This window comes from Acomys russatus, chromosome 20 (genome assembly GCF_903995435.1).
Source record: "Acomys russatus chromosome 20, mAcoRus1.1, whole genome shotgun sequence".
NCBI classification, from domain to species: Eukaryota; Metazoa; Chordata; class Mammalia; order Rodentia; family Muridae; genus Acomys; species Acomys russatus.
The window spans coordinates 28,634,661-28,656,546 of NC_067156.1; the positions used below are offsets into that span (position 1 = coordinate 28,634,661).

The window sequence follows — 21,886 nt, forward strand, 5'->3', positions numbered from 1 at the left end:
CAGCTTTCTTCTGCTACCTTAGAAAGCCAAACTCATGTTGCTGCCTTAGAATGCTCTGGCTCCAGTCTGCAGCTCAGCTGTCCTCAAGCTTTTGGGCCCAAACAGATATGCAGTCAGTGTCCCTGATTCTGAGGTCATAAAGCAGGCACCCCAGGATATGTTTGTATAAGGATTACATGTATATAGAAGGGTTGAAACTTTCTAAGTAAATTAAAAGTCTGACTTTTGTGCATGTAAAAGAAGGGTCCTCAGGACCTCAGCCTTTTGAGTGCATTGTGTGTTCAGCAGTTGACTCAATGTTTTCTTTTGTTCTTTTACCCAATCTTCCCCATAGACTTAGGCTGTCCAGTGGCATCTCAGATGACCATAGTCATAAAACTTGGCGCACATAACGACAAATTAAAGTGACCCGCATAAAGACACCTCACTTTTTACCTAGTGTTTATGAATGCTGTTTATGCTGTTAAAAGTGCAAGTGTTGATAGTGTTTATGAATGTTTATGTCATTCTTCCATTTTATCATGTCACATGACCTATGAAATGTTATAATTTTGTCAACTAAGTCTCCTCTTAAAATATAAGTCATTTAAATGATTTTAACTTTTTTCTAGAATTATCTTTTTGAGATTTTATTTGTCTGGAAGTTCTGATAGTAGCGATTTTTATTTTATGAGATTTTGGATGTTGGGGATTCCCCCCACCAGCCTCCTCGTACCTTCTCTCTGTCTGTCTGTCTCTCTCTCTCTCTCTCTCTCTCTCTCTGTATTCTCTTTACATCCCGATCATTCCTTCATTTTTGCCTGGTCCCACCCCGCCTCTCCCCCCTATCTTCCCTCCCCTACTCCTCAGAGAAGGGGAGCTCTCCCCCACCAACCAACCTACCTCAGCACATCAAGTCACATGAGGGATGAGCACATCATCTTCCACTGTGGCCTGGCAAAGCAGCCCCACTAGAGCGAAGTGATTGAAAAGCAGGCAACAGAACCCATGTCAGAGACAGCTCCCTTGCTGCTTTCTAGAGGACCCACATAATGGCCAAGCTGCCCATCAGCTATGTATGTGTAGAGGGCCTAGGTCAAGTCCATGCATGGTCCTTGGTTCGTGCACCAGACTCCATAAGCCCCCTCCCCCCAGCCCAGGTTAGTTGGCTCTGTTGGTCTTTTTATGGAGCTCCTGCCCCCTCTGGGTCCTTCTATTCTTTCCCCCATTTTTCCATAAGACTTTCTGTCCTCCTCCCAATGTTTGGCTGTGAGTCTCAGTACCTGTTTTGATCTATAAATATGGCGCTTTCTCAGAAAACTGGGAATACCTCTACCTCACAATCCAGCTATACGACTCCTGAGCATATACTCAAAAGATGCTTCACAATACAACAAGGACATTTGCTCAAACATGTTCATAGCAGCTTTACTTGTAATAAACAGAAACTGGAAACAATCCAGATGTCCCACAACCAAAGAATGGATAAAGAAACTGTGGTGCGTTTACACAATGGAATACTATTCAGATACTAAAAACAAGGAAATCATGAAATTCGCAGGCAAAATGGATGGAACTAGAAAAGATCATGCTGAGTGAGGTAACCCAGACCCAGAAAGACACACATGGTACGCACTCACTTATAAGTGGATATTCGCCACATACTACAATCCATAGATCCAAAGAAGACAAGTAAGAAGGAGCAGATGCTTAAATCTCACTCAGAAAGGAAATAGGATGGACACAGAAGGGGCTGAAGAGCGGGAATTGGTTAGGAGAGAGCGTGAAGAGAAAGGAGAGTGGAGGTCAAACATGGGGTGAGGGCGTGGGAGGACGGAGAGCTTGAAGAGGAAAAACTGGGAAATTTCAGCATCCAAACAAATGGGACTATGCTCTGTGGAATAACAGCCCCAATCTATTCTGACCAGAATGCCCAATTTAGCAGCATGTGAGAAATTAGTTTTGGAACAGTTGACAGCACCTGAGTACTGAGGCCTGAAGGGTGGGGAGGTGACAGAGGATGAAATCTGCCTTCCAGATCTTGGCCAGGGACCATGGACTCCTTAATTTCATCTGAGAGAATTGTGATCTGATGCACCAATAATGGGAGAATAAGAAGATCTAAGGCCTAATTGTAATGCAAGAACTTCAATAGTTAAGAACTTTGCTGGGACTGGGTCACGGTCAGCAAGCTTGCTCAATCAATGGTCTGGGCTCCACCCAGAGCTCATAAGGTGGAGTGAACTGACTCCTCCCATTTCTCTGGCTTACTGCACAAAGTAAATAAATTTTTATCATGTAAGCAAAATTAGAAAAAACTTGGGCTGGAATAGGTTTCTGAGAGGTTTTATGAGCTTGTTAACATCACTGTTTTGGTTTGTATTTTTATTATTGGTTTGTTTGTTTGTTTTTTGAGACAGGGTTTCTTTTCTCTGTAACTTTTGCTGTTCTGGAACTCACTCTTTAGACCAGGCTGGCCTCAAAGTCACAGAGATCCTCCTGACTCTGCCTCTGTCTCCCAAGTGCTACAATTAAAGGCATTCCCCACCAACCCCCAAACTCTGCTTTATATTTTTAAAGTGCCACATAATAAAGCTACTTCAAAATTCATTTTAAAGAATATCTTTCTGCTACTTAATTTAGTATCCATAACCTAAAAAGAAACATAACATCTTTTTGATTCCTTGTAAATTTTAAAACATTTATTCACTTTACATCCTGATTGAAGTCCCCTCTCTCCTTTCCTCCCGGTCCCACCCTCCCTTTTTCCCCCTCCCCTATTCCTCAGAAAAGGAAATCACCCCCCTGGCCCTCATCCCAGCTCATCAAGTTGCATCAGGACTGAATTTGTCCTCTTCCTCTGTGGCCTGGAAAGGCAGTCATGCTAGGGGAAATGACCAAAAAGCAGGCAACAGAGTCCATATCAGAGACAACCTCAACTCCCGTTACTAGGGGACCCATCTAAGACCTGAGCTTCCCTTCAGCTACATCTGTGTAGGCGGCTTAGGTCCAATCCATGCCCTGTCCTTGGTTGGTGCTTCATCTCTGCAAGCCCTTCTGGGCCCTGATTAGTTGGTTCTGTTGGTCTCATGGAGACCTCCAGGTCGTACTATCTATCCCCCCACTTTTCCACAATTCTCTTCATGCTTCGCTAACAGTAGTCTTCATGGAGACTGAAGAGGACACCCTCTAACTAGATAGGGCTCCTAGTGAAGGGAGGGGAACACCAACCCATGCACAAAAACTTCAATCCAAAACTTACCCTGCATACAATATGTGCAGGGATAAAGACAGAGCAGAGATGGAGGGAATGTCTAACCAATGCCTGATCCAAACTGAGACTCACTCAGGGTGAAATGTAAAATTAGCATGTACCAGGACTTCTACAACTGTTATAGGAAGAGAGTGACCTAACAGTCACTGTCATGGCATCTCCAACAAATAAGCAAGGAGCTCCATTTGAAGCCTTCCCTTCTGATGTGGGAGTAGTTGCAGGTGTAGAGGGCACCTTGCATGTTTGGCAGGATTCCATTGCTTACGATCAGAGTAACAAGAATGAGATGATCGAGAACCACAGCAATGCTTTGTTCAGTCACAGGTGAGGTGTGCATGTTCCAACAGTAAATCATTGGGAAATGAAATTTGCAACATTTTCAGAATTTAAATTCCGAGTTTACAGTAATGATTCACTTGAGCATCATTATGAGTAAATGTTGCACTTTTGAAACAAAGGATGCCAGGACTAATGGCACAAAGATCCCAACTACTTAGCAACAGGAGAATGGCCAAGTAAAGCCTGCTGACAAGTGGCATGTAGTCATTCAGCCTATATCACAATGCTCTTACGTGATTCTTTTTTTTAAATGAAACTTTGAAATCACTGTTAAGTAAAGCAGCCAGAACAAACAGGCCTCAGCATACTTCCAATTATATGAACTATCCTCAACAGGCAAACCCGGAAAGAGAACTGACTAGTGGTTGTCAGGGAATATGGGTAGTCCAGTGTTGTTGGGAGGGATAGTTTTTTCTGGGGGCTGTCCTAGACTGCTTTCTACTGTTGTGATAAATACTATGACCTAAAGTAACCCAGGGAGCAAAGGGTTTACTTCATCTTAACAGTTTACAGTCCATCATGAAGGGCAGGGATTCATGGCAAGGATCTGGAGACAGGAACTGCAGTGGAGACCATAGAGGAACACTGCTTCCAGACTTGCTCTCCACAACTCACACAGACTGCTCTTTTATACAATGTAGGAGCATCTGCCCAGGCAGGGCAGCACCAGGGTGGCCCTATAAGGCCCTTCCACATCAATCACCAACCAAGGAAACACCCCAGGTTTGCCTCTAGAAAATTTGGTGGAGGCATTTTCTCAGTTGAGGTTCCCTGTTCCCAGGAGGGCTCTAGGTTGTGCTGAGGTGATTCTCAGGTGATGAATGTACAACAGGCACTTCTGCTAACCACCCTCCACCCCAGCTCCCTCCGCTGTCTTCATGCACCTGCCACCCTGCGGCATCCACTCACTTCTACTGAAGATTGCTCCTTTCAAAAATGCACATCAGTGAAATATGAATTTAGATTTTGTTAGTATATTTTAAGGCTTACATAAGCCCAAACAGCTTATCATTGTGTTTTTTAAAATGTTGTATTGAAGTGCTAATTTTTATATGATGGTAGAGCTGGAAAATGAAATAGACATATTCCCATATTGAATTTTAAGACATAGTAAAATAACTTTTTAGCTACTAATGGTCTAAAGTAAGAAGACTATCAAGTCTTCAATCCTATCAAGGACCATAAAACTGAAAACTACAAACACATCATTACATTTGCCAGACATTTTCAGAACAGCATTTTAACTTTGAAAAGTATTAATGTTGTTTTCTCTACTTTTAGGAGAACCAGAATATTTCAACTAGATAAAAAGGAAAAATTATAGGCACATAAAATATTTTCTGCGAATACTTCATTTTCTCGTTTCTTTATTCTGTATGCCACAAGTATGAAAAGACTTTGACACATAATTTTTTACTCAGCAAGCTTTCTGCAGATTCAGTGTGAGCTTCAGAAATAGAGTAAATTTATTTATGCAAGGTAAGCCTAATTAGTTATGCTCAAAAAAATGAAATACCTGATTTTTAGAACCTAATGTGCTCAAGAAAGTGTGCTTTTAAATTAGGAGAACAGCTCTGTGTTTCATTAGTCCTCATTTGAGTAAATAATTATTTTAATGTATTTGCACAAACACAGGACATTGTGCTCCATCAGCAGATGATGTTCTCACTAATTGGATGGGGACTTTATGCATAGGCCAGGAGAATTATCTCTACCTGGGATGCAAGAGCCGCCGGAGCCCATGCTTCAGGGACTTTTTGGTACCATTCAGAGACACTTGTTAATTACACTTTTGATTCAGGACTCTGCCAACCCTTAGAAACCATTCATTGAATAAGTAAAAGTTCAATCTCCCCATTGCCTAATTCTAAGAGATTTATTAGTGAGTAAATCCCAAGCAAGAGAGAGAAAAGCAGTTCAATTCTAGCTTCTGCGTCTGGTTTGGTGCTAAAGAATACGATGAATCCTTCATGGACAGTAGAAAGGAAGTAACTGCCTAGAGCAGAGCTGTGAGACTAGGCCTTATCTAGGCTTCTTGAAAACGAACAGGACAGGTTGAATGTGGAGCTTTGCTCTAGTAGATCTGTTGGCTGTCTTTGTTGGCAAGAGAAATCTCCAAATACGGTCCCAGTTTTTGACACTTTGTTGTTGGCTCAGTATTTATGCAAATATTTAACTTCTACAATTCCTCTTTTGATCAAAGGTCTAATTTTTAAAAATCTGTACAGGAGAAGATGATGTAATTTCAGAACTGGAAGTGTCCTTTTGAGTAGGCACTATATTGTAAACATATTGGAATAATTTTAAAGGCAATGGACTCGGGTGGCTTAACTGAGAATGGCCACCAGTCTCATATGTTTGAACACTTGGACCCCAGTGGTGGAACTGTTGAGGAAGGATTAGCAAATGTAGCCTTGCGGAGATGTGTCACTGGAGTTGAGCTTTGAGGTTCCAAAGCCCATACCATTCCCAGTTTTGCTGTGTCTCCTACTTATGATTAAGCTCTCAGTTACTGCTCCACTGCCATGCCTACTTGCCTGATGCTATGTTCCCTGCTGTGATGGTCATGGACTCTAACTTGTCTTGGTTCTGGCACTTTGTCAAGACAATAGAATAGTAAGACACTGACTTTACTTGGCTTTGGAGCATAGTTCAGTACAACTATGAGTTCTAAGAAGAATACATGTGTAGGAAATACCAATTATATAGTATAATTTTCAGTCTACTCAAATTCTTGTCATTAGAAACAATCTTCAAAAATCTACTATATTTCAGTATCCAATGACAGTCTCCTAAGATTTATGAATTTTTAACCAGATGGCGCAGGCCTGTAATCCTTTGTAAGATCCAGTCAAAAACGAGAAAAAAAGAAACAAACTTCAAAGGTCTTTCCTATTCATTGCCATTATAGCACCTAGCTGTTTATAATCTTTCCCAGCGGTCTCTTTGTTCCCTACAAGTGTCCCTCTTCACTCTTTTCTTCAACCTAAAACATCTGTTATTTTTCCTTCTGGGTATTGCTTATTTCATCTAACATGATGATTTCCGGTTCTCTCTATTTACCTACAAAAGAGACGATTTCATTTGTAACAAAATTCCTTAAATAAGTGTACAAAAACGTTATTATGAAACCCATCATTTTATAGATACTCTGATTTCAAAAGATGAGCAGAGCTTTATGTCTGCACATGAACAATGTCTACAAACCTAGTATGCCTCTTGAAAACAGTAAGCAACACAGAACTACAGCACTGATGTAAAATATGCAATTAGACCATAGGCACAGTTAACCACCCACATGTAAAATACAAGCTTGGCATGCACACAGAGCACTCAGCAGTGCACACAGACTGACTAGCTCACTCACAGATTACAGTACCAAGAGTGAGGCATGAAATGTATCCTCTGTCACCCTCAGAGTGGCTTTTAATCATTCAGTAGGTGAACCTTAAGCTGAGTGTTCAACAGAAACACTGCCACACGACACCTTTGAGACATGCTCTATCAGACTGTACATATAAACATGGGCACATTATGTTGATTTTTACTTATAGAGTAGCCAATCACATTTCAAAATTAAACTCCATATCAGATGCAATTACACTATGTAGCCATTTTTACAGAAAATTAAATATTAAATTGCTTCATATGTTGGTAACTATTTTGTTGAGTGAGCATGGTAATAAACTATGCCAGCAGCATACAAATATTTACATAAAACATAGCCAACACCACTACCATAAAACCATACAGTGACTTAAATACAACATTTTGATGAGAGGAAGCAACAAATAATAAAATTAGATTTATCTGGGGCATTGGGTAACAATGGGTTAAATATACCCAAATATGTGATCATTTGTCAAGCACCATCTTCCCTATTCACAAAGTGTGGTGCATTACCAGGTGGCATTCACAAAGTTGCCTCAATAAGAACAACATAAACTGAAAATGAGTGTCAGGTATTCAGAGCCAGCCTGGGTTGGCTACATGACATCTTACCTCAACCACTCACTCTCCAAAATCAAACAAACAAACCAGAGAAGGGGGGAAGGTACTAGCAAAAACTAGAGACATGCTTCATAAGCAATTTGTTAAGTATGAAAGTGTAGCCTGAAACTTACCACCAATATGTAAACCCAGAATACCAAGAATAAAGGAAGAAAATCATGGATATGATGCTCCTTTTCTCCTTGAAAATATACTCTAAAAGAAATAGCATTAACATATTAGTTTGGCATTTTTCTTTTGGCTGCTGGTCTCTTCTCATAGAAAGGTCAGGCTTTATTTTCCATCCCATCCATGCTCATAACTATTACTGAGTATTGTCCTGAATCTGAGAGGAGTTCACACACAAGATATATAGCATTTTCCTAAGGATGTGTTCACCAGATGGCATAATGGTACAAACCAAGTGAATTTAAAGTCAGGAAGGAACACTGTTACTCAATAAACTGTTTTTTCACTTCATTTTTGCCTGATTCTACACTAGATTACTTCTATTTTTAAGACTGAGTTTAAATCAGGAGTCAAAATCAAACCCAAATGAAAACAAGACAGAGAACAGTAATTTAGAGAAAGTAAACTCAAGAGCACAGTTAATTGGGAAAATTTTAATAAGCATTGAATGCACTATACATTGATAACTGGAATACTGGAATTGTAAAATTTTAAATATTTTTTTCCTCAAAAAAAGTTAGTGATTTCTTGCTCATGGGGCATGTGGAGACAGAACTAAGCATTCATGTGGCCAGTTCAGATTGAGTTGACACTAATGTCTAAACAGGTGTTCACATTTCATCTCTACCATAAGGTAGATTGTGAGCAGCTTCTATCTCTGAATTTCAGCACAGATGTCGTAAGACAATTTATAGGAATGTCAACTATTTGAAGTCCAAATTCAAAAAGCTCTGCGTTGGGAGTTTGTTTTGTTTAGTTTTACTTCAGTGCACTTAACTTGAGGATACAGCAAGTATTTTCTTTCCTAATTCCTTCGCAAAGTATTTCTGCAGTAAGACTTATTTCTTATTTACTATAACTGGATTGTGTCTGAGAAAGATTATGAGCTTTGTTTTTGGTTTCCCTGTAGGTAAAAATCTATCAAAAACATTCTAATATCATTTGTAAGGAAAAGAGTTGCCTGTCAAAGGCTGCAGGATGAGGAAAGCCATCATAATCCTTAGCTGTAGGAGCACAATCAGTCAGAGAGAGTCGACTCAGGTGACTCCACATCGTTTTCAACTGTCCCGTACAAATGAACAAAGAGTCGTCTACTTTTGTTGCTTCCAGGCTACTGGGAAGCGACATGAGCTGCACTGTAGTAGTTTGCTGGTCCAATTTGAAGAGTCCAAGGTCCTTTTTGTGAATTCAGCCCATGGATATCCATATCCCAGACAAGATCAGTTCAAAAGACGGAGATCAGGGCAAAGACGCCATACAACAAAGCACAAGGATATGCCACTAACAGTTGTTGTCCATCCATGGCTAATGCAGAAATAAAAATTTTGGAAGCAGAAAAACTACACCATCCAATGATCGTGGCAGTGAGAAGAATTCCTACCATTCCTCTGCAGCAGGAGAAAAAAGGGAAAGATAAGAAAGATTAGATATTAAAAACCAAACTAAACCAAAACTATACACCACTCTAAGGCAACAAATTGTTAACCCATTGCTTTGCGGAAGAGGTAACAAATACAGTACCACACTACTACAGATTATGTATTTGTGCAAACTGCAGGGCTTAGCAGTTGGAGAGCAACAGATAAGCCTCAAGACATTTGAAAACCCACATAAAGAAATAAGATTATTTTGTCAAATGCAGCAATGTACTTGCGTAGTGACTTCATGAATGCTCAATCATTTAATGTAAACAGTGTAATTATCTTGCTTCTTTAAGCTGTTTGCCAGCTTCGGCAACTGGCACTGGAGCAGGACACCTTACTGAAGGGCTTTGCATAGTTAGGATGCTTAATAGCTTTCAGGGCCTCTCTCCACTTATATCAGCATTCTGTTCCCCACAACTACACTTGTGTTCTCCAATCCTGTTTTCAACAAGTCCAACTGCTTCAAGAGTGATATAACCAGACTATCAAGGAGGCAAAACATAATTCTAACATGAATGAACTGAACTTTCCCATGAATTGTTTAATGATCACAACTTTCACTTCATACTGCTAAGGTATTAGTAAACACAAAACTAATAAAACTCTCAATCAAAGGTGAAACCAAGATTATATAGAAGACTTCAAATCTCATTTTCATTGTTCATCACCCAAAATGTACACATCACAGTTCAAATCTACATGAGGCACAACATAAACGTTTGCTAGATCAAAACTTTATCTCAAACTGGAGGTGAAGTGAATCCGATTACACAGAACTGGCCAGCTAAATCTGAGTTTAAGATCAGTACTTACTGTAAAGAAAATACAACTGCAAAGCTGGACAGCAGGATCATGGGAAGAAGACAGTACCCCAAGACACTTGCCACACAACCAAATGAGACACCTGTCATACTCATTAAATTTAACAAACAAAACATTCCTAAGCACCCAATTGCACTGATGCCATATACATAGCCAAACTGAATTTTGCCAGCCTGTGGGAAAAGAGAAGAAAATAGATTAAAGAAGAGGCAGTGTTATTTGGGCCTTATTTACACTAAATGACACACGCATGAAATACTCAATTCATAAGCATCAAGATCTACAGCGGTATATTGGAAGGGGACAAAGCAGGCAGGTTTCACATTCTTCTTTTTAATTAAAAAAAAAATTTGCTTTCCTGGAAAATATTCTGATCATACTTTTTCCTCTCTCCCAATCCTCCAAGATCCTCCCCATCTCCCTATCAATGCAACTCCATGTCCTTTAAAATCTCTTTAACACAAACAAACATACAACACACATACATATAAGTCCATAAAACAACTACTCCTGGGCATGGGGTGTATCCTAAGTGTGTTAATATACCCACTGAGACTCCATTGGAAAAGGCTAAATTCTCCCTTTGTAAGTGGTAGCAACTGCAGACAGCTTCTTTGTTAGGAGGGGAAGCCATGTCCACTTCTCCCTCAGTGCTGGGACCCTGTCTTGCTTCAATCTGTAGATACTCTGAATTTAAAATCTTAACTTTGATAGACCACTTCCCAACAGAGATATTCTATTGTACTTCTTGGTAGCATCTGAGCTTGACATACAACTGAAAAAGGGAGAAACAATCCAGGAAAAGTGGGAATCCAGGGCCCAGGGGAGTCGGTGAAAAAAACAGGTAAATACAATGGAAAGGAATGTTTTTCTTTTCATGGACTTTCCAAATTTAGTGTTGGCTTCTGAAGTCTTTTGATTAAAAACAAAAGCACACACTTTGAAAGTGCTGCTCTTATAAACGATATTAGCTAGACATGGTAGCAAAAACCTTTAAGCACTCTGGAGACAGAGGCAGAGACAGGCAGAACTCGGAGTTCAAGGTCAACCTGATCTACATAGTGAGTTCCAGAGCCAGGCAGGACTACACAAGTGAGACCTTATCTTTTGAAAATAAAATGAAACAAAATAAAAATCACTGAATGGTTTTCAGACAGCAACCATGAGCTAAATAACAATTTTCCCAGTCAACCCACATGAAAAACACTCTCATAAAAACAAATCTGCAGAGAAATCCCAAAAGGGGATTGAGAAAGGTGAGCATTTTGTTACATAAGACTAAATCTAGAAACTGCTTCTACAGATTGTGTAAGTGAAAAAAATCCTTGAGACATTTGCTGGACTCATATCTACTTGTAGATATTTGACACAAGTTGTGTAGCCCAAGGAAGCTGAGCTCACTGAGGAGTGAATTAACAGAGTGCTAAGTAATAAATTCTACTTTGCACCGCACTCTTAGTTTTGCACAGTATTATTACACAGCCTATCAAGGGCTTCACAGTAACCCAGACTGGTCTCAAAAGTGGGTGCAATCCTCCTGCCTCAGCCTCCACAATGCTGAGATTATAGGTCTAAGACTCCATGTTCAGCCGAGTATCTGCTTCTTCTTCCAAACAAGCTGTGTGTAGCGGTTCATGATCATATGGTGGGGAAGGAGGTCCCCTTCTGTCACAGGTCCAGGGGGCCATGTTTGTGGGGGACTGTCTAGATGAGGCTAGCCTGTGGCCATGCTTGTGGGGGACTGTCTTGAATATGCTGATGTGAAAGAAGACTGTCCCTCAAGGAGGGTTACAGCATCCTCTGGGTTTGTGTTCTCAACTGAGTAGGAAAGGTGAGCTGGGCAGCAGGCACAACTGCACCCATTTCTGTCTGCTTTTGACTATGTGTGTAAAAGACGGTTTGATGTTTCTGACATCTTGACACCCAAACAGTGATGGGTGGACTATAACTCAGAAGTGCACTAAAATAACAATTTCTCCTTTCGGATAACCTAACCCCATTATCTTCTAGGTATTTTATTCACAGCAACATAAACAAAACTAAGACAAGATTAAATAAAGAAAACCACTATTTCTTTTATTTTTTAAGTACAACACAGTTAAAAAAAAACCAGTCAATTTCTTAAAATTAAGAAATTCTAAAACAACAAAAACAAGAAATTCTGTTCATATTTTCTTATTTTTCCCTAATAATTGGACTACAGTGTTTCAATATGCAGCCCAGACTGGCCTACAATTCAGTCTTTCCAAGACTCTGATTACCTCAGTGCTTTGTCTGCTACACCTGGCTCAAGAAATAAGTTTTTATATATGTTGCCCAACACTTAATATTGATAGAAAAACAAGGAATAAGTATAAATTCAAGAAACTCCATACACCCTAAACCTATCAAAGAGTTGAGACTCCAAATGTCTTCTGGTAGAATATTTGAAATCTTCTTTCATCTTACCCGACAGCTGACAATCTTACCAGTAACAGCGTAGCCCCAAAGGCGAGGCAGAATACCACTGGCCCTGCCAAGTCAGTCTCGTTCATGATGCTGCCGTCAGCCGCCCTCAGAGGATGTAGCACCGTTAGTGTTTTTTGCCAGATGTGGTCAAAATTGATGCCCAACTCTAAGATAATAAGAATATAAGGAAACCCGTTAAAACTTGTGATATGCCTTTAGTAGTTTATGTAAATTTACTATAAGTTTACATTTGAATGTCCATTGCTCCATAGATTGAGACATATAGCCATTCCTTCCATTTCAAAATAGTCTTCTTACAAATTTTAGGATGTGATGTTTTCCAGAATCAATGCCTGAACCAGACACAAAACTAAACACACAGAACATCAGCAATGGTCCAGGATAATTTACTGAGCCCTCGGTACCATTCTACAGGCTGGGCTTATATTGATGTCTAACCTCTGCACTGGAAAGTGTAAAGGGAAGACAAAACAGTCCCACCTCTGCCTCCTACAGTAAAGGAACATGTGAACAAGGCTGAACAGAAGGGATTCTTTACCCGGGGCTTCAGGAATACCATGTACCCATGAAATTACATGTAATTATGGCTCTATGCATCTGTGTTCAGATTTCTGGAGTGTAATTTGAGAACCACCATATTTTTATGCAATCAAGAGTTCTATTAGTTTATTTCCACATAGAAATATAAATACAATGTTATTTGCTTTCATAACATCCAAAGGCAGAATTTAATTAATGATCTGAAATAAAAGTAGATGCTCACATTACCCTATTTATGTATTATTTACTCAAAGAAATGGTCCCTCCTGACCCAATATAAACTCTCTTCTAAATAAGTTACTGTCTGAAGGCTCCCCACTGTTCTTCATAAGAAAAGACATCATCTCCAATTTAGGATTTGTTTCCACTGATTGGCTAGAGATCAGAGAATATGCTGAATATGTCTAGTCTCAAAATCCAAAATCTAAAATGCTCTGAAATTCAAAGCTTTTAAGACAGATATAATATTCAAAGTGTTTTAAGCTAAGTATGATGACTTCACATCTATAATCCTAGCATTTGTAAGGCTGAGGCAGGAGGACTGCTACAAGTTTGAGGCCAGCCTAGGTTTCACAGTGAGATCCTGTCTTGAGGAAAAACAAAGGGGGTGGGTAGCATTTCAGACTTTCCAACTAAGGATGCTAAGCAGGTGGAGTCTAGGAAGATATTGGAAAAGTCAAACTACTTTAAAATGGAAAACATTTCTGGCCTCATTCTTTTCAGATGGGGCATTCAACCTCTACCATCCCATCCTACCTTCTAACAAAGGTGGCTCCTCCTCAAAGCTGTCTCCATAGAATGACTGAGGTGTAGCTGAAGGGGGATAGGCCTGCGTTGGCTGGTAAATCTGCCCAGTGTATGTCTGCTGTGGCTGCATCATGTCTGGAGGGACAAATCGGCCTTGCTGCGAGTAGTCATAGCCAGCATACTGCCTGTAAAGCAAAGAATGGTAAAGTTGTATTCTCAGTATTTTAACCAACTGACAACTGGTATTCCTAGATTCCTTTTTGTTGTTTTTCTTGACAACGTAAGAATGCTTAGTCATTTCCAAACCTCTTTCCAGGATACCCATAAAGACATGGTGCTGACACCATGAGTGACAGCTGACCATCTCTGGTGAGAAGGGTGTTCTTAAGAGTCCTGTTGCCACCACATTTACATGTCAGTACACAATCACACTAATGGCCACATTGTTGAAGGCCAGAGGACCTGCAAATAACTTATGTCAGGATGGTTTTCTTCCCTTAGTGACACAGAAAGTGTGTTACAATATATTCTGAAATAAATGTATCCTGCATGAAGGTTTGAAGTGATAGACTTGGCTATATTTTGCATCATCTGGATACCCATGGAATCACTATTTTTCTGTATACACCATAGTATGGTAGAGTTTGCATATGAGAAGACCTCAGTAAAAAACATCAATTTCAAACTGGGAGAAAAAAAAAGACAAAACAAAAAGGCAAGCTTGTTCTTTGTGAAATACAAAACAGTCTTTCTGAATACAAAACACTCTAAGACCATCTTGTACTTAAATTGTGTTTTAAAGTTTTCAAAGTGATTGTACACTTACTGCCTCATTGGATTCACACCAAGTCCCGAGTCTTCAAGCAGAACACTTTACTTTGCCATTTAAGTGGCTGAGAGGGAAGAGGACTGCATTGACCCTGTCATAAATACCTGTCTCGCCATTATGTTTAGTGTTTCAGTGGACTAGTATTATGCAGTAAGTTGTATGAAATTAAAATACCTATGTTAAAGATTTTTAAAATGAGAGCCTACTTATTTTTTATTACTTCTGGTCTGTTTAAGAAACGCAAAAATGTAATGACAGCCATTAAACTTGAGATTTTAAAAGTGAACCTAACTTTAAATTAATTACCTAAATTAAAAATACCAAAGCAATAGTAAATGTTTAGTTATCCAAAGTCCTTTGAGAGATTTTAATAGTACTAGTCAAAGTGCCAAGTGCAAGTAACACTGAGCGCTCAGCTGTGGATGGACCATCTCTATCTATCTCCCACCATTCAAAGCTCAGAGGACTGCACAGAAGTGGGGACAGAAAGAATGTAAGAGCCAGAGAATGAATGGGACTAGAGCTGTGAAATGCTGGCTTCTGGATGTGACCTGGCTGTTGCAAACATAAGCTGACAGTAGCTGTGGCTATCTAAACAAGCCTGCACAGGATCAAGGCAGTAAAATATTCTAGTATGGCTGAGGGAGAGGCCTCTAGGGTCTCATCCTTACAGGAAAGCAGCTGTCTGCTCCCACCCCAGGAGAGGAAACCCATGTGCATAAGGCAGTGCTAATGAGGCTCAGGGTGCTATTAATAACATTAAAAAGAGGACAGGAAGCTGGGAGGGAGATGACGAGGAGGCAGAAGAAGCTGGAGAGATAGTGGTAAATCAGTATGACCAATACACATTGTATAACTGTAACAAAAGTTTCATAAAAAATGTTAAAATTGAAAAATCAATGGGCTAACTAGTTCAATACAGAAGTGAATCTCAACTACTGCAAAGTCCTAAGCATGCCCTTTCAATGTTGTATGTGAAAAGCACTGTTTTGCAAGTGTTTAATGTGAACTGTGTATTTCTAACTACAACCCATGAAGTGGGTCTACTATTGCCCTCACTATAAAGATATGCAAACTGAAATATGGATTAAAACGATGTGATACTGCAGTGCTAGGTTAGTTAACTGCAGTGGTCCTCAGCTCACAACAGGGTTCATTTGTGTAGCCTTTTGCTGTTGGCCATCAACTCATCAACTCTTTTTTCTTTTTTTAAGTTTATTGAGACAGGGTTTCTCTGTGTAGCCTTGGCTGTCCTGGACTCACTTTATAGACCAGGTTGTCCTCGAACTCACAGAGATCTGCCTCCCAAATGCTGGGATTAAAGCCATGCGCCACCATGCCCGGCTGGCCATCCACTCGTACTGACTAAAAAGCACCACTTCAAAACCCATCTTTACACAGACTGCTTAAAAATCATGTTCTGTACATGCAGTTTCCCAGCTTTTCTAAATAAATGACTGATTTCTTCTTATGTGCACACCCACTTACACAAAAACAACCTTCATCAGGGTTAGCTAGTTGAGCAAAGATAGCAATTCTCTTTTCCTGACTTAGGATTCTATGCTGCTGTGTTGATCTGGTAGCATTTATCAGGTCCATGGCATCACAAGCATCACTCCATACAGAGGTTTCTATAAGCTGACTAAATAAAATTTATTCTTGAAAGGAAAGAAGGGAAAGGGAGAAAAGGGGGAATACAAAAGAAAATCAGAGAGCACAGTAGAGCTAGCAGTTCTAAAACGCTTTCATCTTAGAGCCCCTTTATAGTCTTAAAATCTACTGGAAATCCAAAGTGTTTTTATGAGTTATTAACTATCAATATTTACTATAAGGAAACTAGATATTTAAAATATTAATTCATTTACAGTAACATGAAACATATTGCACTTTATGACAAAACTAGTTATAATAGAATTACTAAGAAAAGTTAAATTGTATAGTTTGATTCTTTAATTTAACTTTGCATTCAGTGTGCTATGATTTACTGTTTCAGTTAAAGTAGAAGAAAATCTAGTGTTGCAGACTAGATATGGCTCGAAAACTGAGAATTATAGTATTCTTTCAGTCTTGTATTAAAAAAAAAAATACACACACATATATGTGTGGTGTGGTGTGGTGGTGGGGGGGGGTCGTGTATGAATGACAAGATCCCTTTGTAGCTCTGGCTGGCTTTGAACTCAGAGATCCACCTGCCTCTTGAGTGCTGGGGCTATAGGTGTGAACCAAAACATCTGGCCAAGAATATGTTTAATGCTACATATACTCAAAACAAAACGGCAGCTTTTTATGATTCAACATAAACTCCAGACAGCAGCAATCAACTTTTTATGCTCTAGTTACTAAAGAATATTGAAGTGTCTTTCATTTTAAATGGGTCCACCTCTCACATATAATTTTGTAACATTATTTGCCACTTAAAATGTTTCATACGTATCTTTCAAATATTGATATATCCTATTCTAAACATTAGACAATCACATTTGTTAAAATTGCCCCTAATTTCATCAGGGGAAAAAATGTTGGATTGCTAGGAAGCTATTGATGATGAACACAAGTTTTCTGAAAAGTGTCAATTTTGTCTAAAAATTTGAAACTGACCACTAGTGACAAATACTGCAGCTGCTTTCCTTGAAATAAAAGGTTCACTAATTTTTGATACATTGTCTGTGAAATAGTTGAATTCTGACTAACTACAGTGTGCCCATTGTTTCAAATAAATATGGTCTCCCTGAAAGGCAAGTGGCTCAGCTACCAATGTGTGTAGTGTAGTCTCAGTGTGGAAGAGAAGTGATGTGTGACACAGACTATTAAAGAGATATATCTCAAAGTGTCAGGATTGAATTCACAGCCACAATTCTTCCTGCTTCATTGGAGGAATCTTTACATGAAGCCACCTTACTCCACCTTCCAAGAATACAGCAAGAACAAATACATTGGTGCCTTAATTCGGACTCAGGTGCGAGAAGTCTTACAAACATTAGTTTTGCAACGTAACTGTAAAAGTTAACATACTTGAAAGATACAAATGCTTTAATATTGCTATGGAAACTATTTCTGAATTTAGAAGATCTCTAAAAAAAAATCTCAATAATCCTGGAGAGTTTGGAGCTCACAGTGAATACCACTGGTTACACACAAGAGGTACAGCCAGGTGCTGTGGTGCACGCCTATAGTCCTAGCACTTGGGAGGCAGGGGCAGGTAGATCGCTGTGAGTTCAAGGACAGCCTGGTCTACAAAGTGAGTCCAGGACAGCCAGGGCTACACAGAGAGACCCTGTCTGGAAAACAAAACAAACAAGTCAACTAGAAGCACTATGGGCAACAACAGTTTCAAAGACAGGAGTGTCAGCCCATCTTCCAAATGCAGGGACTTTGCTATTCACCTGCCCTGTCCGGACCTGTTCTGAAAAATTGAGTCACAAATTAAACTGTGTTGTGGCATGCAAGATTTTCACAGCAACGCTTTCATAGCAGGCAAGCTAAATCACCACTTTCGTAAGTTCTGTGTATCAACAGCAAAGATAAACCTCAACACTGGTTGTCTATTTATGGTCATAAAAATGTCTCATAGAATATTATTAAATAAGTTAAAGGTAAAACCATAACAGCTCTCAGTTTCTTAAAGATAAGTGACTGGAATTAACATATATTTTAGGGGCATATCTAGAAAATGATATGGCATCTACGCAGATGACATAGTGAAATACAATGAACAGGAACCTATAAAATGTTAAAGCTGACCTCATAAGGCACCCGCAGGACAATAAGGATTAAAGTCAAGACATTATGCTATATGAACTTCTATTTTCCCTAACTGGCAAAGGAATCACTGGTTTTGCTAACAAGTTAGCAAAGCAAATAAAACATGAGTTGGTAAGCTGAGATAATATTTAAAATATAAGCAGGTGGCAGATCTACTTGCACGTACATACAGAAGCAAATGAATCTAAGTGTTTAATAAAGCTTTGGAAACTCACACCAATTGTTGCTGCTGCATCATACCTTTTGTTTTCTCAAGCATGATTCATAAACCTGTGTGTGCTAGCTGACAGCTATGGATGTGTAAAATGTCTCTACTAGTGTCAAGCAATGCTTACTGGTGTGTGAGATGGTTAGCATGGAAGCAGGGGAGCACGCAGCAATAGGGTTTGTACAGAACTGCTCTGTGGAAGAGAAACATCAGATCACAGTTGGTGTAATGAAAGGACAAGCCACACAATTTAGGTTACAAAAACATGGTCAGGATACAAACTTAAAAAGAGATTAAGCAAGGAAATTACATACTAAATAGAAACTGTCTAATTAGTCTAAAGACAGAAGATTATTTGGTCAAAAATTTTGTCAAGAGGCTGGCATATAGTGTCAGGCTCTTCAAGGTTCTGTTGTTTAGGGATTTTCCAGATGGATTCTGATCAAACCTACATTCATTTGTTCTCAAGTACACAACATTCTAACTAAAAAATTTTTTTTGATAAATGAAAAACATTTTCTGCGTTGATTTTTCTAATTCTGCCTGAATAACTGATTCAGAAGAAATAAACTGTCACTGGTATACAGTTGAGAGCCTACCAGAAAAAAATTCTAATTCATAGAGGGTAGTTTTATATACTCCTTTCATTCAACAGGTTAAGTTGGAAGGTATATGTATATATTAAATATGTATACATATATATATGTGTGTGTATGTATATGTCTCAAATTAAGTATATTTAATAATCTATGGGTTATAGAAAAGTTAGCCTGAATTTCCTTCGTGTTTAAAAAAGCTTTAGCACAGTCAGTTACATACACTAATGTAAACACATTCTAGTAGTGCTGGCATTGCACAGCCTGGTTGAATTCGTAGCTTTCCTTTGGGTTGTCTCAGAACAGCCATCATGAAATTTGCAGTCAAGATCTACAGATGTACACAGATGAAGCATAAACTGTATGAAGCTAGGTGCACATTTACATGAGTACGTATGAATGTATCCATGCCTTGCTGGAAAACAGGCTCATCGCTTCTGTAAGGCTCTCATCTCAGAAAGATACGAGGCCATTTGGAAAAGGGAAAGCACAAGCAACTCCTCCATTCATGAGGGAGGCCGGGAAGATTTACCTCACTGCTCTACGAGACTAGAGACATGCTGCCTAAAAGAAAAAAAATTCAAAGTATTCCAAAGCCTGGATAATAATAGATGATCTTATTTTTAACAGTTCAGAGCCTGAAGTCTTTGAGTTCTCCTCTTCAACCTGAAACTGATAACTGCTTTGGTACTAACCACAGTACTTCAGTAGACAGAGAAATAAAGATGACTATCAACAGCCATACAGAAGTCACCTGAGGACTCAGAACGGGGAGCTTACTTTGTTAACCTGTGTCATTGAGCTCTTTCAGTATCTGCTGATAAAGTTTGAAAGTCAGACTGACTTACCTACCAAATAGGCTATTAAAAAAATAAAAACAAACAAAAAACAACTTTAATTTTTAGTGAATAAACAGCCTTATGTTCTAGCTTGCTGGGGCACCCATCCAGACCGTTTGTAAACATTATTTCAACAAAGGTACTTATGCCTTTTTGGCCCACTAAAGTTTGTTTTGTTTTGTTTTCAGAAGATAAATCAGAAATAGGGTAACCCCTTCAAACTCAAACCAAATGTCACATCTCTCCAGGCCAAGAAAAATGACAATAAACCACATCTCTGAATGCGAACAAGTCCACATATTCATTTTTTTAAAGGCAGAAGAGGGCATGCTAAACACATTCGTCCATGAATAACAGACTATGTAGATTGCCAAAGTGGAAAAGTTACTTGCTGTAGGGTCCTCCACTCCCTGCATAGTCATAGGACGGCTGAGATTGCTCGTCGATGCTGTAACTTGTCTGGTAGAAACCGCTGTTTAAGTTATCAAAGCCTGACATGGCAAACGATCTGCAACAGAGGAGAGAGATGGCAAACACTGATTACACCCCCAAGGTCCTTCCTATTGGGTTTGTCTGTGGTCCTTTGCGTAAGGAAATACCCAAAGAAGACAAAACACATCTCTTTAACTGGGCTCAGGATCTGGAAGTGGACTTGGGGTGGGGGTGGGGTGGGGAGAGTTGAGGTCCAAGAAGACATCTCAATACCGGGGAACTGACAGACCTTAGGGGTTGACGACTCGTGGAGGCGCCGCTTCACCTATATATAAAATAGGGGCCGCGCAGCACAGGGTCTTTGGGGATGGGGGGTGGGGGAGTTGAGGGAAAGAGCACAGCCCACGCAGACAGACCAGGCAGCCGGCCTGCACAGCTGTTGCCAGAAGCCGAAAAGGGAACACGGGCCCGGAGCACTCACCAAACGCTCCAGCGGCGGCGGCTGCAGCTCCGGAGGCCCCTAGTAACACCCCCAAACTCAGTTCCAGAACCCGCAGTGGCCCTGTTGCTACGTGTCACAGGCCAATGAACTGCTTCCGGGGTACGTCCTCCCGCGCAGGCGTATTAGCAGGCTTTTTTGCGCAGCCGGGTTTGGTTGAACTCCCTCGGGGTGGTGAGTGTGTGTGGCCGGTGGGGGCGGGACTTAGCGATAGGCAGTGTTGACTGATTCGTCCGGTTACGGACCAATAGGGAACTGGGAAAGTGCTGTGGAGGCACCAGTGCGCAAGCGGGTTAGCTGGGTAGGAGGGAGTAGTTCTCCCAGGTCTTAGTGAGGAGGAAGCGCGGTAATGTTGGGGGATGAGGCAGTGCCTCAGAGTCTCTGGACTCCTTGATTCAGGAGCTGCACTGAGGATTTTATATTTATTAATATCTAGTCGCTTCAGCCTAATGGCTTTGCTTTTATAGTTTAGTCATAGTTCATTCTGTGTCAGCGGCTGGAAATTTAGTGTCTGTCACCAGTAAATACTAAGGGATACGCATTAGCAACTGTTACTGTGAGTATATTTAATGAGAAAAATGGAAGAGGACGGTCCTATGCCAAGTTTAAACTGTGTGAACTGCCTAAGGCTTGCTACTCACACTGTCTCGTTTAATGCCAATATGATTCTCTTGCATTACAGGGTGCATTACACAAAAGTTCCAAATATTTAATCGAAAAAAACGTGGCAGTCTCATTTTTCGGCCGAAGAAGTAATATTTATTGTTTGAGCAATGAGTGCGTTGGTTTACGATATTGAATTAGCTGAGATATTATAGCATAGTTATATATACATATATGCGTATGTATACGGACATATTGTTTCAATATATATGTTAAAGTCTACCTCAAATGTCGTATCTCTGTTACATAAAACCACTCCCCGAGTCCTCAGAAAGAAACGTTTGA

At 39.9% G+C, this 21,886-nt stretch overlaps 1 protein-coding gene across 1 annotated transcript; it reads right to left on the reverse strand.

The window, feature by feature from the left end:
- Positions 1–8,836: 8,836 nt before the first annotated feature.
- On the reverse strand, positions 8,837–21,053 carry Yipf5 (Yip1 domain family member 5). The gene is made up of 6 exons (XM_051163261.1): positions 20,921–21,053; positions 20,396–20,515; positions 13,783–13,958; positions 12,486–12,631; positions 10,009–10,190; positions 8,837–9,159 (listed from the first exon to the last, which is right to left on the reverse strand). Exons 2-6 carry the CDS (start codon positions 20,503–20,505, stop codon positions 8,997–8,999), a joined length of 777 nt encoding a protein of 258 aa, XP_051019218.1. The 5' UTR covers positions 20,506–20,515; positions 20,921–21,053; the 3' UTR covers positions 8,837–8,996.
- Between the last annotated feature and the right edge of the window lie 833 nt (positions 21,054–21,886).